The 13,513-nt window shown below is 41.0% G+C and overlaps 1 protein-coding gene and 1 long non-coding RNA gene across 2 annotated transcripts in view; one reads left to right on the top strand and one right to left on the bottom strand.

Moving 5' to 3' along the window:
• The window catches only part of LOC309350028, a 494,376-nt gene that overhangs the window by 376,869 nt on the left and 103,994 nt on the right, over positions 1 to 13,513 (bottom strand). The gene's annotated exons all lie outside the window — the stretch shown is intronic.
• BOD1L1 (biorientation of chromosomes in cell division 1 like 1) overlaps positions 1 to 13,513 on the top strand; it is a 38,237-nt gene that overhangs the window by 10,440 nt on the left and 14,284 nt on the right. Inside the window, exons 6-12 of the mRNA XM_081876179.1 lie at positions 132 to 301; positions 1,133 to 1,247; positions 1,420 to 1,564; positions 1,756 to 1,831; positions 2,178 to 7,773; positions 9,178 to 9,245; positions 10,530 to 10,599. Coding sequence (XP_081732305.1) covers positions 132 to 301; positions 1,133 to 1,247; positions 1,420 to 1,564; positions 1,756 to 1,831; positions 2,178 to 7,773; positions 9,178 to 9,245; positions 10,530 to 10,599 — 6,240 coding nt within the window. The remainder of the gene's footprint in view (positions 1 to 131; positions 302 to 1,132; positions 1,248 to 1,419; positions 1,565 to 1,755; positions 1,832 to 2,177; positions 7,774 to 9,177; positions 9,246 to 10,529; positions 10,600 to 13,513) is intronic.

Here is a 13,513-nt window from a genome sequence, read left to right as displayed (position 1 = left end):
TGGGCTCCAGTTCCTATTATCCCAGAACTTTGCCTTTGCTGATGGGAGTTGGAGTTCACTGACATCTTGCATGGCACCAGATTCCTTATCCATGCTGTCTAGTAACCTTCATTGTCTCTATGTTTCTCTAGATGATGAAGAAGAACATAATCAGGTTAAAACAAAGCCAGAGGCTGATTGGGCCAGCAATAAAAAAACAAAATCTGGGCGACACGCTTACGTCCATAAGCCTTACCTCTACTCCAAGTATTATAGTGATTCTGATGATGAAGGGACTGTGGAGCAACGCCGCCAGTCTGTTGTAAGTTTGGTTTATTTTATTTTTTAAAAAAATTATTTAGCAAAGAAATGAGAACGACAATCGAAACTACAAACACAATACATGTGTAGACATTTCAGGGATAAGAAACTGCTTCTCTCCTTTGTTCTGACCTATTTTGGAATGCTTGGAACACAAACTAGTTCAGTTTGGACCAGTGTTGTGCCATTCTCAAGCCTCTTGCTTATTATGAATTAATGTGGCAGTCAGCTATTCCTAATGATACCTCTTCTGACCTCCAGTCTTTTCAAGAAGCATTTCTGGAGACTTGGCCTTGGTGTGCTTATGTCCAGTAGTAATGGAGGGAAAACTGAAGAATATTAATAAAGGTTTCATGTCTTGAGGAACTCGTTAATTTCTTTATCGGATGAACTTCTGTTTGATACACAAAATTACTGCCAGCATATTGATCCATTGGAGAGGGTTTTGTTTTGCATTTCAGAATAGATTGGTACTGTGTCCAAACTGAGTTAATTTGCTTGATTACAATTTCTGGGGGGAGGGGATTTACTTTGCAGACAAGAGAGTACAATCGAAAGGGTTATTAGGTTTTTAGAAACATATTGTGGGTTTATTTCAATAAAACAAAAACAGTTATGGCCAGCATCTAGAGAAGCCTTTGCATGACAGGAATAGGGTTTTCAGGTTTTGCTTTCTTACAGCAGTCCTTCATACCTCGTTGGGTGCCACTGAAGATACTCTTCTAGCCTTCAGGGAAGCTTCCTGGGGAGACGTAGAGGCTGCTGGTGGAAGCAGGGTAGTGAAAACATGCTTTGGATCCCATCATATGAACTCCCATTTTCTTATCTTCAGGCTAGAGAAAAAGAAGAGAGACTGTTAAGGAGAAGGCTTAACAGAGAAAAACTTGAAGAAAAGCGGAAACAGAAAGCTGCAGAAAAAACGAAAACACTGAAAAGTGCAAATCAAGGTGCTGAGCTGTACTTCAGATGAACATTTCTTGTGCTGTTTTCTATTTGCGAGTTAGTTGCTTTTTTGCACAAGAGAGTGTATACTTAATTTAGTACTCGCCAAACAATTTATTTCATTTTGCATCCAAAATATCAGAAATTGCAGCTTGATACTTTACTGTGTCGTTCTAGGTAAGAGCACTCAAAACCTGGAAGAAACTCCTACCAGAGCCCTTGAATTGAAAGCCAGCGGTAGCAGCCTCAAGGATGTGCTGAAAGAACAAAGATTTTTAGAAAAGAAGGTAGCCCTCAGCAGGAAAAGAAAGAGAGAGTCAAGGTACTTGCAGAGGACATAAAATTAGTATGTTTGCATATTACAAAGTGCAAATCCTTTGAAAGTAGTATAGATACAGTTTGAAATAGTTTGGGAACCATGGTTTTAGGCCCATAAACCATGACCATAGGCTGCACTATAGGTGATGATGGGAGTTGTAGCCCAAGACATCTCTTTTTTTATTATTCTTTCAGGCATGAAGAAGAAGGCAAGAAGAAAAAATGTGAGCAACTTGAGAAGGATCCTGGAGAACCTCAGAAGATTACTGAAGTAAGTCCCTCATTTAAACTTTGGTTCTTGTTCTGTAAGACTGTAAGCTTGAGCTGTACCTTTAAAATTCAAAGATATAACTAGTATTGTTTGCACTTCAGTACTGTTTTATAGGTTTTAAGCCATTAGTATAATGAAGAAAATCTTAACTACTAAGATTTAAGTTAGATTACTATTAACCTTTTAAAAATGATTTAATACACAAAATTACATGCTGCACAATGCAGTTAATTCTTCCAATTAAATTCAAGGATTTCAGTTCAGACAATGAGCATGGGCTTTGACATAATTCAGGTGAAAATACCCTTTCGCACAAAGAAATCATACTTACATTTCTATATTGTAGGGTGTTGAAAAGCCCTCCCCAAAAGAAGTGAAGGCCAGTCAAGGCAAAAATGAAGCAAGTAAACTTGTGAGAAGACTTTCAGAGATGGTGCATTCAGTTGAAGAAAACAGAAATGATTCCAAGGTAGAAAAAGAACACAAAAGAAGACCATCTACTTCTCTCCAGATAGAAGGAATGCAGCAAGATACTGAGCCCCGAGATCCCAAATCTCAGATTGATAGAGCAGAGACCAGCTCGGAAGAACCTCAAAAGCAGAAAAGCATACTTAAAAATGAAAAGCATGTTAAAAAGGATGATTCAGAAATCCAAAGTTTTAGAAGTGCACCCAGGAAAGAGGCTAGATCATCAAAAGATAAAAATGAAAAAGAGAAAAGTATTTCCGAAGATAAATTATTAATTAAGCATAAATGTAAAGGAGATGTGTTTCATAAAACAGGTGATGAGGCTGAAAATTTGCCATCTGAGAAAGGGCTGAAAAGTGAGGAGAATCTTCAGAAGCATAGCCAGCTAACAAAATCTTTTTCAGATGACAAAGCTGAACGGAAGAATAAGCACAGAAGTGAAAGGAAAACATCAGCAAACAGCAAAGATCTGAAAAGTGTTTCTGAACATGCTTTAAAAAATGAAGAAAGTTCACGTAAAGAAAACAGAAAAGACAGACAGGGTTCTGTAGATAAATCCAGAGCAGACCACAAGTCTAAAAGACGGTCAAGTGATTTAAGGCCACAGAAAGAGTCTCAGGGTACATCAAAGCAACATAGTTTTGTAACATCAAGGAAAGGGGAAGGTTATTCAGAAGACAAACATGATGCAGAATCAACAAACTCTGATAACACTTTAAAGCAAGGTGATAGTATACACAAAGACAGGCGGAAATCAAAGAATGCTTTGGAAGAGAAGTTACTGTTAAAGTCCAGGTCCAAGAGCCACAGCAAGCAAGGCAAAATACCTGAACCTGAACTACAAGAAAGTTCCTCCAAGCAGGAATCAGGACAGAAATCCGGGCCTAATTCAGAAGAGAGTGATCCAGATAAGCAGTGTAAATCCAAAACTGAAATTAAAGGTTTTGAAGAAAATTCTGTAGAATTGGACCCTGACAGTGGAGCACATTCAGTTAGTAGTTCTCAAAAAGACTTCAGTCATCGAGTTAAGTCACAGTCAATAGAAAAATCATCTGCAAAAGAGAGAAATAAAAGTGATAAAGATTTGAGTAGTTCAAGACTGGAAAGGAAAATGTCAGCTGAAGGTCACAAGAGCAGAAGTTTGAAGCATAATAGTAAGGACATGAAAAAGAGAGAAGATGACAACAAACCAGATGACAAAGCTGTTAAACAAGTAGAGACTCATGCAAAGTTACAAGAAAATCTGCTCACAGATAAAAGAACAACTAAAAAATCAGCTAGTGAAAGCAGAAAGGGAAGTTTTTCATTCCAAGAAATAGATAAAGGAGAAGAAAAATCATCAGCAGAAATGTCAGTCTGGACTAGTGGGCACATGTTACATTCTGAAGAATGCCAAGAGCCAATGGACATACAGTCAGAACAAAGGGACAGTAATGCACAGCATCAAATAACTCAACCTAAAGAAGAAATCAGTAATAATTCACAACAAGAAACTAAATTTAAAAACAATGCCAAAGACCAAATGCATCATAATTCATTGCATGAGTTGAATAAAACTTTGCCTACAAAGGAAATCTCAAAATCTTCCCCTTCCGGTTTCAGTAACCCCAAACAAAAGTTTGAAAAGACTCCTACGAAGGAAGTGGATGTGCCAAGTGATGCCTTTAAAAGTGAAGAAAGCAGTTCTCCAACCAAGCAGCTGTCAAATGAAGGTGTTGTCCATCAAAAATCTATGGATATGACTGTTGCAGAAGTCAAAAACCCTTTGAGTGATGTATCTATGGAGGAATCTCTTAATTTGGATAGGCCAGCTAATAAAGATACCATTTCAGACAATGAAGCACATACTGCTAAAACGGAACAGCATGGTAGCATTGTATTCGATGGTAACATAAAAGAGAGTGATATCACTGATATGGAAATTTCTAACGCAGGTGACAAAGGGCACCTAAGTTGTAAAGAAGTGACTGAAGAGAAAACGAGTGGTTTTATATGCATTCAAGAAGGTACTATGCAAAAGATTACTGGAATTGCTATAACTGGCAGTATAAAGAGTGATCAGATGACCAGCACAACTACAGTATATACAGAGGTATGTGCAAGCAAGGGCAAAACAAATCAAAACCATACTGTCAGTGCTGTAATAGAATTGTCTTCAGGGTCAGTGCCCAAGAACACTCCAGAAGAAATTGGTGAAATGTCCGTGATGGCTAGTAAACGAGGAGGTGATTTAAGAAGAGTCACTGAAGATAAAAATGAAAACAATGTAGTAGGCAGCAGTGTAGGAAGCAGCAGTTGTGTTAGCATCAGCAATAGCATGGAGACTGATGTGACTGTTATCGGGACGAGCACAGAGAGAACTACTGGGAGTGCTGTAACAGCTACTAGCACTGGAGGAAGCCAAAGTGAAGAAGGTACATCAATCCATTTGCAAAGAGAAGGCGATGCCACTATTACTTGCTCAGAAGAAAAAAGTGAGACTCCTTTGAGCTGTACAAGTATAGAAGCAGATGAAGGTTTCACTGTGGGATGTTGGACCCCAAATAAGGAAGGTGCTCATTCCATATCAGAATGTCCTGTCACAGCGACTGAAGAAAGTGGTGTTGGCACTGAAGGACTTAGCGTGTGTGAAAGTTCCTCAACCAGTACAAAGGTGGAGGAAAGTGGAGAATGCATTGTGAATTATGCAGAAGAGCATTCTAAACAATTAATCAATGAAACTAGGGTAGAACTTGAACAGACTGTGAATAGTGTTGAAGCAGAAGAGAAAGATGATGCTGTAACCAGTGCAGGTTCTGAAGAAAGGTGTGTGGCTTCTGTCTGTAGCGGTACAAGCAACTTTGACAGTGCTACTACCTGCCTCAGTGAAGTAGAAAGTGATGGTGCTGTAACCAGTGCGGGTACTGAAGCAAAGGATAGACCTGTGACAAGTGAAAATCCAGATGAATTTCGGAGTAATGCAGCTGGAAGTGAGCATGCTAAAGCTGCAGAGGGTGCTGTGACTTGTACGGCTGCCGAAAGAGGAAGCCCTGGCTCTGCCATCTGTTCAGTGACTGGTACTGACTCGCAAGATGAGCGTGCTGTGACTGGCGTGTGTGCTCAGACGGCAAACAATGTGGCAATTGGGCCGCATGCTGACAAGAGTGAAGACATTGTGAATGGTGAGAGTGCCGTCACCAGCACAGGCATAACAGCAGAAGATGGCCCTGAAGCTGCAGCTGCGTGCACTGGTTTGGAGGACAGCAATGAAGGTTTTGCAGCAGCTTCAGATACACAAGAAAAATACGAGTTTGCCACAGACAGTACAGCAGCTAGAGCTGAAACGAACATCATTGATGTCAGTCAAGGTTCCTATGATGATGAAGGTTGTGTGACTAGCACTGGTGCAAAAGAAGATGATGAAGAAGGTGAAAATTTTGTTACTAGTACAGGGAGAGGGAACGAAGAAGCGGAACAGACTTTGACCTGTACAGGAACAGAAGAAAGTGAAAGGGTGCTGATTTGTGTTGGAGCCAAAGAAAGTGGAAGTTCCTCCATCTGCCTTGCTGCAGGCCAGCTTAGAACTGACTTGGGTGATCTGACCTCAGATGTCGATAAAGGTGCTGTTGACAGCATGACAGGCTTAGAGAAAGACTTGAAAATTGATGATATCCACAACAGTACAAAGGGAGTAGTTGAAAGTAGCACCACTAGTGTTGGTGTGGCCAGTGAAAATGTTACGGCATTTGGTGCAAAGAAAGAGTCTCAATTTACTGAGAATTATGAATGTGACGTGATTAGTGCAACCTCAAAGCAAGGTGTGGATCAAGAGTCTGCTGTGGAAGAGAAGAATGAGGATGCCACATCTTTCATAGATATCAGGAAATCTGAAGGCCCATTTAGGATAGGCTCAAAGAAAGTAGCTATTCTCTCAGCATCTGCTAACGAAGATGAGAGAAGTGAAGGTGAGACCATCTCTACAAGTGTGGTCAATGTGTGCCCTACCTCTGCTCAGTCTTCTAGTAAGCATACTGATCAAACACCACTTGTTGCAAAAGCAGTTGAAAACCTTGAGAAAACTCCAAGCCTCATCAGTACAGAAGATTTCAACACCCCTATGCCTAGCACAGCTGTTGAGTATATGAATCAGGATGGAACTGCTAGTAAACAAAATAACGTTTCTACAAGTATCTTGGAAGAATTTGAAGCCCCTATGCCAAGTGCAACAATAGAAGATGGCAAAAGTGCATTTTTTACTATACAAGCTGCAGAAAAGACCACTACTGTGGAAATGGACGCTATTCCCATGCCCAGTATGTCAACTGGAAGTGCTGATGAAGTTCATAGCAAAGAGGAAAGAGATGAATGCACTGTGATTTCCACAAGCATAGTTGAAGAGTTAGAGACTTCCATTTCCCAGGAAAGAACTGAAGATGCAGATGAACATTTCCCCTTAAGATTAGAACAAACTGCAGACACAGCTATGATCTCAACAAGCTCAGTAGAACCGTTTGAGACTTCTGTGTCTCCTGTTGAGACACAGGAGATTGATCAGGTCTGTAGAACCCAAGGAAGGTTTGAGACTTCCACTATCTCTACTACAGAAGGATGTGACAAAACCATCCATGGTGCATTTGTGCCAGTAGAAGCTAAAGAAAGAACTACAGGTGCTGGAGTTTCCACAGATGGAGCAGAACATGTTCAGGAAGCCACAAGCCAAGAGATTGAATTTGTGGTTCAAAACACTGAAGAAAACATCCAGAGTGCTGTAATTTTGGTTCAGAAGGGAGGAGAGTATGATGCTCTTGGACTTAGTGTTGCCACTGCTAAACCTGACAATGAGTTGGTTGCCTTGAGTGCAGACATGCCAGAGGATAGTATAGTAGCCGGAATAGTGGAAGAATGTGACAGTGTCTCTACTGTTGCTGTCTCAGAGAAAACTCCACTTGAATTTTCAAGCAAAGAAGTTGAAGATGAACATGTGCTTCAAAAAGAAAGCCAAAGATTCCATCAGGGGGAACCTGAGGGTGCCTTGGAAGAATTAACCACAGATGACACCACGAGCACAGAAATGCCTGAAAATACAGTGCAATCTGATAGCATAGGCGAAAGCCTTGGCACAGAAATTTTGAACCCTTCTGTCAGTGATGGAACATCCACCGAAGACCGCGTGCATGAATGCAGAACCCAAGAGAGGGGGCAACATACCGAAGTTCCATCTGGTATGCCACTGGAACAGAAAAGTGGGGATGTAAATTTAGCAATAGACGATATTAGTCACAAGCCAGTATTAGAAACTGACCTTGGTGAAACAATGGATCTCCCCAACAGGAAATGCTCGACTTCATTACTTGTCGAATTGGGGGGAAATTCCAAGGACAGAGCACTTGGAGGAGGAACAGTTCAGGGTAGTCACTTGGCTGACATAAATGCTAAAGCGGATGACCAGAATGAAGAGCAAGCGTTTTCTCAAGGGAGTGCAGCATATCTGTCTGGTAAGTTCCTTATGTACTGCAGTATTTTGAGACTTCGGAATTTAATGACTGGGGTGTGTAGGAAGTTAGACTTAGGAGCCAGTTAGCATAAATAAGCAAACTGCCTGCAGTTGATCAAGTATACAAAGAAATAATATAGTAAACAAAGTTGAGGTTTTCCTATTTAATATAGTTAAGAACAGGATTAGGGTCAACTTTAGAGCTTTAAGGATAGCAGCTAGACTACTGGCTAGCACGAAACCTTCATATTTTTTTTGTTATTCAGCAAAATTTATATACCACTCTAAGCAGTTTTATTTACAACATTTCTATGAAACTCCTGAAATCAAATTTCCAAGAAAGGTGGCAATGATGAATAAAATTCAGTAAATCATGGTGCGAAAACCACAGCAGAGAGAATATGCACCTGAGGTTAAAATTCTTGGGGAACGAAAGGTCTGTCTGCCTGCTGCCCGAAATATATTGGTTTAGGTATCCGGCAGGTAAGTTATATGTGGTATTACCCATTGAAATGAATGAACATAACTAAGTCAGGTATAATAACTTCAATGGGTAATTTAAACTGAGTAAAACGTACTTGAATACCACCCACACTCTTTAGCTGCCACATCTGACTTCAGATAGTGGGGGCACTTTGAAGCAGTAACTTGCAGTATAAAGTATGAAGTAGTGCAAAGAATCAAAGCCTTTATAAAACTGAAAATTGTCTTACAATCCTATACCTTTGAAATCATGGTGTGTAAATGTTATATTCTTTCCTCACTAGGGTCGTGTTGGATTTGGCAGTATCTGGAAGAGTTAGGAATTTCTAGAGCTGTTCTGTTTTGTGGAACAGACAATAAAGTTCATGTTTAACTTTCTAACTGGGATATCCTCTGAAGCCGTGTCATGGAAGGCTTGGTTATTTTAAACCCACCAGTTCCTAATGAAACACAGAGAAAGGAACAGTTACCTGCACCAGAAGCTTCCATCTTTAATAATCTTGTAGCATAGCCTTGAATGGAGAGAGAGATTAGCTTGCTTTTGCCTAGATATAAAATGCCACAGAGAATAAGGAATCTTGCAAGTAAGTTTAATTGTAAAATCTTTACTGAAGGGAGCCAAAGTCACAACAGGGACACTGTATGCCCATTTCATCCCCCAAGAGGAATGTAGTTTGAGGGTGCCTGCTTCTGTCAAAGAGCACAAAGCATAGAGAGATTCATATGCTAGGGCCTTGTAAGAACATGCTGAATACTGAGCTTGCTATTAAAATAATATATTAATAGAGTGATGTTTGAGATTCTAGACAAAGGACTCTATGAAGGAATGCAGTTAATAGATGACATCAAAAATTGCAAGACAGCAATAACATTGCAAGGAGTATAATCAAATGAATATAAACATTTAAATTGCTTTTGTTAGACAGCAAAGAAATTCATCCAATTGTGACTGAAGAGCTGGAACAAAGGACCAGGAAGACAGCTATTGAGGTATTATGGTGTTTTAAAATATTTTATTCCTTATACCTTTGATTTAGTTTCTGGACTTAATTAGGGAGAAAAGTTAATTTATTTGAATTCTTTCCCCCATCCCAATAAATTTATAGTGAAACTTTTACATCCTGCAGTACAATATAAAACAAACTAACTGAAAATAAATAAGGAAAGGGAAAGCAAAGTAAATACAAAGCCATCTTTCAGAGGTAGATCTTAATCAAGTGTCACACAGAAAGGGCTGGACCCTCCCAGCTCTCATCCAGGAGCTTCCCTTTCTTCTCCTACTCTGGGAGATCTTCCCTTTCCAGCCTTTCACGCAGGATCATTCACCAGCCAGCTATCTCCATCATGTGCATACAGTCTCCTCAGTGATCCAGAGTAGAAACCACTCAAAAAAAAAAAAAAAAGAAAGAAACAAGAAGAAAAAGAAGCAGGAATATATTTTTTAAAAGTTTTTCTCTCTAAATTCACTCCAAATTGTACACAGAATCCTTTCTCTCTCAGCTCTGTCTCCGCCAGCTCAGAATATTCCGTAATCTCTCCATCCATGGTTCCATTCCACTTCTCCAACATCATAATTCCACTGCAAGACTATTTTACTTCTCCAGGCACCTGTGTAAAGGTCCTCTCCATTCCATCATCTACTGCCTCCAGCTTTATCATTCCACTCTCTTCTTCTGGCAGGCCTTGTTCTGGCAATCAATATTTTTCTCCAAAGCTTCTGTGTCTTTAACCTCATCTTTCTCTTGACCATTTTCATTCACCACCTTATCCATCTCAGTTCAGATCTATTTTAGTTGCTCATCCAGTAATTGCTGTATGATGCCAACAGTCAATGGGGGGTGTCCAACAGTGTTTTTGCTATATTGAGTGTTCTTGGTCTTATTGACAACTCACTCTCCACTTTAAAGTTTATAGTCTCTGCCTTAAAAGCTTGAGTCTCCTGTCTTCTTATCTCCAGACCTTATTCTTTTCCCACAGTTTCACTTTGCAGCTAGCACTTTCATCAAAGGGATGGAAGGTTGAAAATAGCTTTCTAACTTTTAGAACACCCCTTAGTTGTTTATGTTGATACTGCATGTCAAATTTCAGACTCTCAAAGGAACTTTCCTGGATTTTATTACCAGAATATTCAGGTTTTCCATACAGACATTTCCATGCCTGTGAAATAATGATTATCCACTTTTAGTGTAAGTACTGGATAATTTAACAAACTGAGCATGCCCTAACTACTAATTTTTGGAGTCCTGAAAGATTTTCCTTCCCTTCACTTCATAGGACCCACAATGTAGAAGCATGGAAGAAGAAAACTTCTCTGAAGAGATTCAACCAGAATTGATTTCCAAAGGTAAATTCCTGTTTCTAACGGCAGTGATAAACTGTTGCAGGTTATAATCTTTGGGATGAATCAATAGAATTAAATATTACATTTCATAAAACATCTGATCCACATCAGGAGGTTAGTCATGCAGCCCCAGTTGTTCCTGGGGAGTGAGACTTGCATTTAGTGCAGCTTAATTTAAGTGGGTGCAGATCAGATTTTTTTTTTCTAGGGTTCTGTAAATTCTTTATTGTACATCAGTGAAGCAAAAAGAAAAGAAAAATTCCCTTTTGCACAGCAACTGCTTAGGGCCCAGCCTGAGCACCATGCAAGATGCCGTGTACACAAGCCTGGAGAAGAGGAGGTTAAGGGGTGATAAGATAGCCATGTTCAAATATATAAAAGGATGTCACATAGAGGAGGGAGAAAGGTTGTTTTCTGCTGCTCCAGAGAAGCAGACACGGAGCAATGGATCCAAACTACAAGAAAGAAGATTCCACCTAAACATTAGTAGGAACTTCCTGACAGTAAGAGCTGTTCGACAGTGGAATTTGCTGCCAAGGAGTGTGGTGGAGTCTCCTTCTTTGGAGGTCTTTAAGCAGAGGCTTGACAACCATATGTCAGGAGTGCTCTGATGGTGTTTCCTGCTTGGCAGGGGGTTGGACTCGATGGCCCTTGTGGTCTCTTCCAACTCTATGATTCTATTCTATTCTATGAATCCACTAATTGCAATATCAGGACAAAAAAAAAAAACAAGTGACTGGAATTCAAGACCAGTTCTGCTGCACCTGTTGAAACCAAGCTGCCATTTGACAGAGGAAAGGGGTCAGCCATACAAAAAAAGGCTGCCACTACAATCACTACTAGTTTGCCCTCTGCATTAACATCAGAACTTTGTGAGCTCTCTAGCCTGTCTCAAGCCTAGCTCTTTTCTCAGCGAGAGATCCCCACATTTTGTTGAATGGCTGTGGCTGCTGACCCATATTTGGGTGCCGCTTTCCCCAAGTCATTCTGCTATATGCAGCGTGGGGGCCCCTGTTGCTATTTCAACCTCATTCAATGACTCGGCAATAATACAATGAAGCAGAGGCAGCAGTGAACAATCGTTGAATGTTGCTGGTAGGTGACGTATTGTGCCTCAGAGGCTCCACAGCATGGCTACGGCCCTATAGATGCCCACATCGTGGTAATAGAAGTAGCAGAGGCCAGCAAAGGTGAGTGCTGAGAGCAGGTAGAGGCCAGTGTTGGCCAGTTTAATAGATGTCTCTCCATGGACATAGTCAGTTACTGTTTGCCCAAGGCCCCAGTGACCATGGAGTGTGAGAGCGGCAGCCAATGAGTAGTCCATGGTTGGTCCAGGATACAGGTAAGCTGCAGGCAGGAGCCCAAGCAGGAGGCCACAGACTGCTCACTCACCAGTCCAGGGCAGAGAGGCAGCCTTGGAACCAGCGACTCCCCGCCGTGGGGTCTGCCCAGCCCCGCCGCCATCTTGCACCGTTTGCCGTCCAGATCTATCAAAGGTTATACAAGGTCAGGCAGTTGACAGGTGGGTGTCAGAAGCAGCCCCCAGAAGGCTGAACAAAAGTGGTTCCCCACCCTTGCCATAGTGTTAAGTGTACTAAACTGAACTAAAAGTAAATGTCTGAAAAACTATTCCGCTGCACTAGCTGTTTCAGCATTGGAGAGAGAGAGCTTAAATCCTCATTTCAGTTGAGCCCCCCCCCCCCATCCTTTCAGTTTAAGTAAATTTAGTGTAACTCAAATGTAGTTACACTAAGGGTTGTGAGGGTTGTATACAGCGAAGTAGTTCCATCCGTACAAGGACTTCCGGCTGTGCAATGAAATGTCCCCTCCCTCTCCCTGTGTGCCCCCTAAATCTGTTCTGGGTGTTTCCTCCCACCCTCAAGTGCAAATTTGGGAAGGGTGCAGAGAGGCCATGGGTACAGGGTGTTGTTGTGCATATGGAACTACTGCCTTGGTAAAGTATTTCACAATTTCTAAGATATTTACAAGGGAGTCCTTTTGCTTTGATATGTAATTCTTGTTATATAAGGCAAATGTTAAATTTGCAAAACTTTTATTAGAGACATTTTTAGAGCACTCCCTCTGCTTTGTTTGGGATTATTCCACCTAGGTAAAAGGAAGTTGTTTATAAAATAATCATGTCTTCTGTCAGGGCTGAGTGTGCACAGCAGACAGTGAATTTCATAGTTTGAAACTGCAAGGAATGTAAACACCCCATTGCTGTTTGAGAAACTAAGATCCAACTCTGTCTTTGACAGTATATTTAACAACTGAAATGTTCTCTTGTAGTTTAATGTAGTATCAATGAAAGGAACCGTGTACGTGTTTTCAGTGGTTTAGAGAAAGAGCATTGTTTTTGGAAGGGGTTCTTGGATTAATACCAGTAGCTAGCTATAGTCTACGTTTACAATAGGAAGTTCCAGTAAATCAGAATTTTAAACATTTTAAAGTTGGAATAAGCAACTGGGAGGCACAGGCTTCCTGCCTATTGCTCAGCATAATCCTTCAACCCCAAGAGGCCTCTCTCTCTGCAGTGCCTGGGAGCGAGCAGCCGACCTGCATAAGAAAGAGAGGGCTCTTTGAAAGCCTTTGCTGCTGCTCATGATGGAAAGGAGGGGTTGAGGAGCCCTTTTACTGTCTCCTGACTGATGGAAAGTGAGTCAAGACAGGGAACAGGCTAGAGGCTTATGCACATCTGACGCTTGAATCCCTTTCCTGACAAGTGACATTGGAAGAGGAAACCTGGTTGGTATCCTCCACATTACTGTATTGCAACGTGAACGAATTAGAATTGGTACTACGGGATGCTGCCCGTGAAGTGGCCAATGAGAATTTGGATATTGGATGGGGGTGCAAACTGTTATAAAGCAGGAGAAAAAGCAGATTCCTGAGCACAGAGTGTAGCTGCTATAGTCCC

This window comes from Podarcis erhardii (assembly GCF_964252035.2).
Source record: "Podarcis erhardii genome assembly, chromosome: 9".
NCBI lineage: Eukaryota > Metazoa > Chordata > Lepidosauria > Squamata > Lacertidae > Podarcis > Podarcis erhardii.
This window is presented reverse-complemented; position numbering and strand designations above follow the sequence as displayed.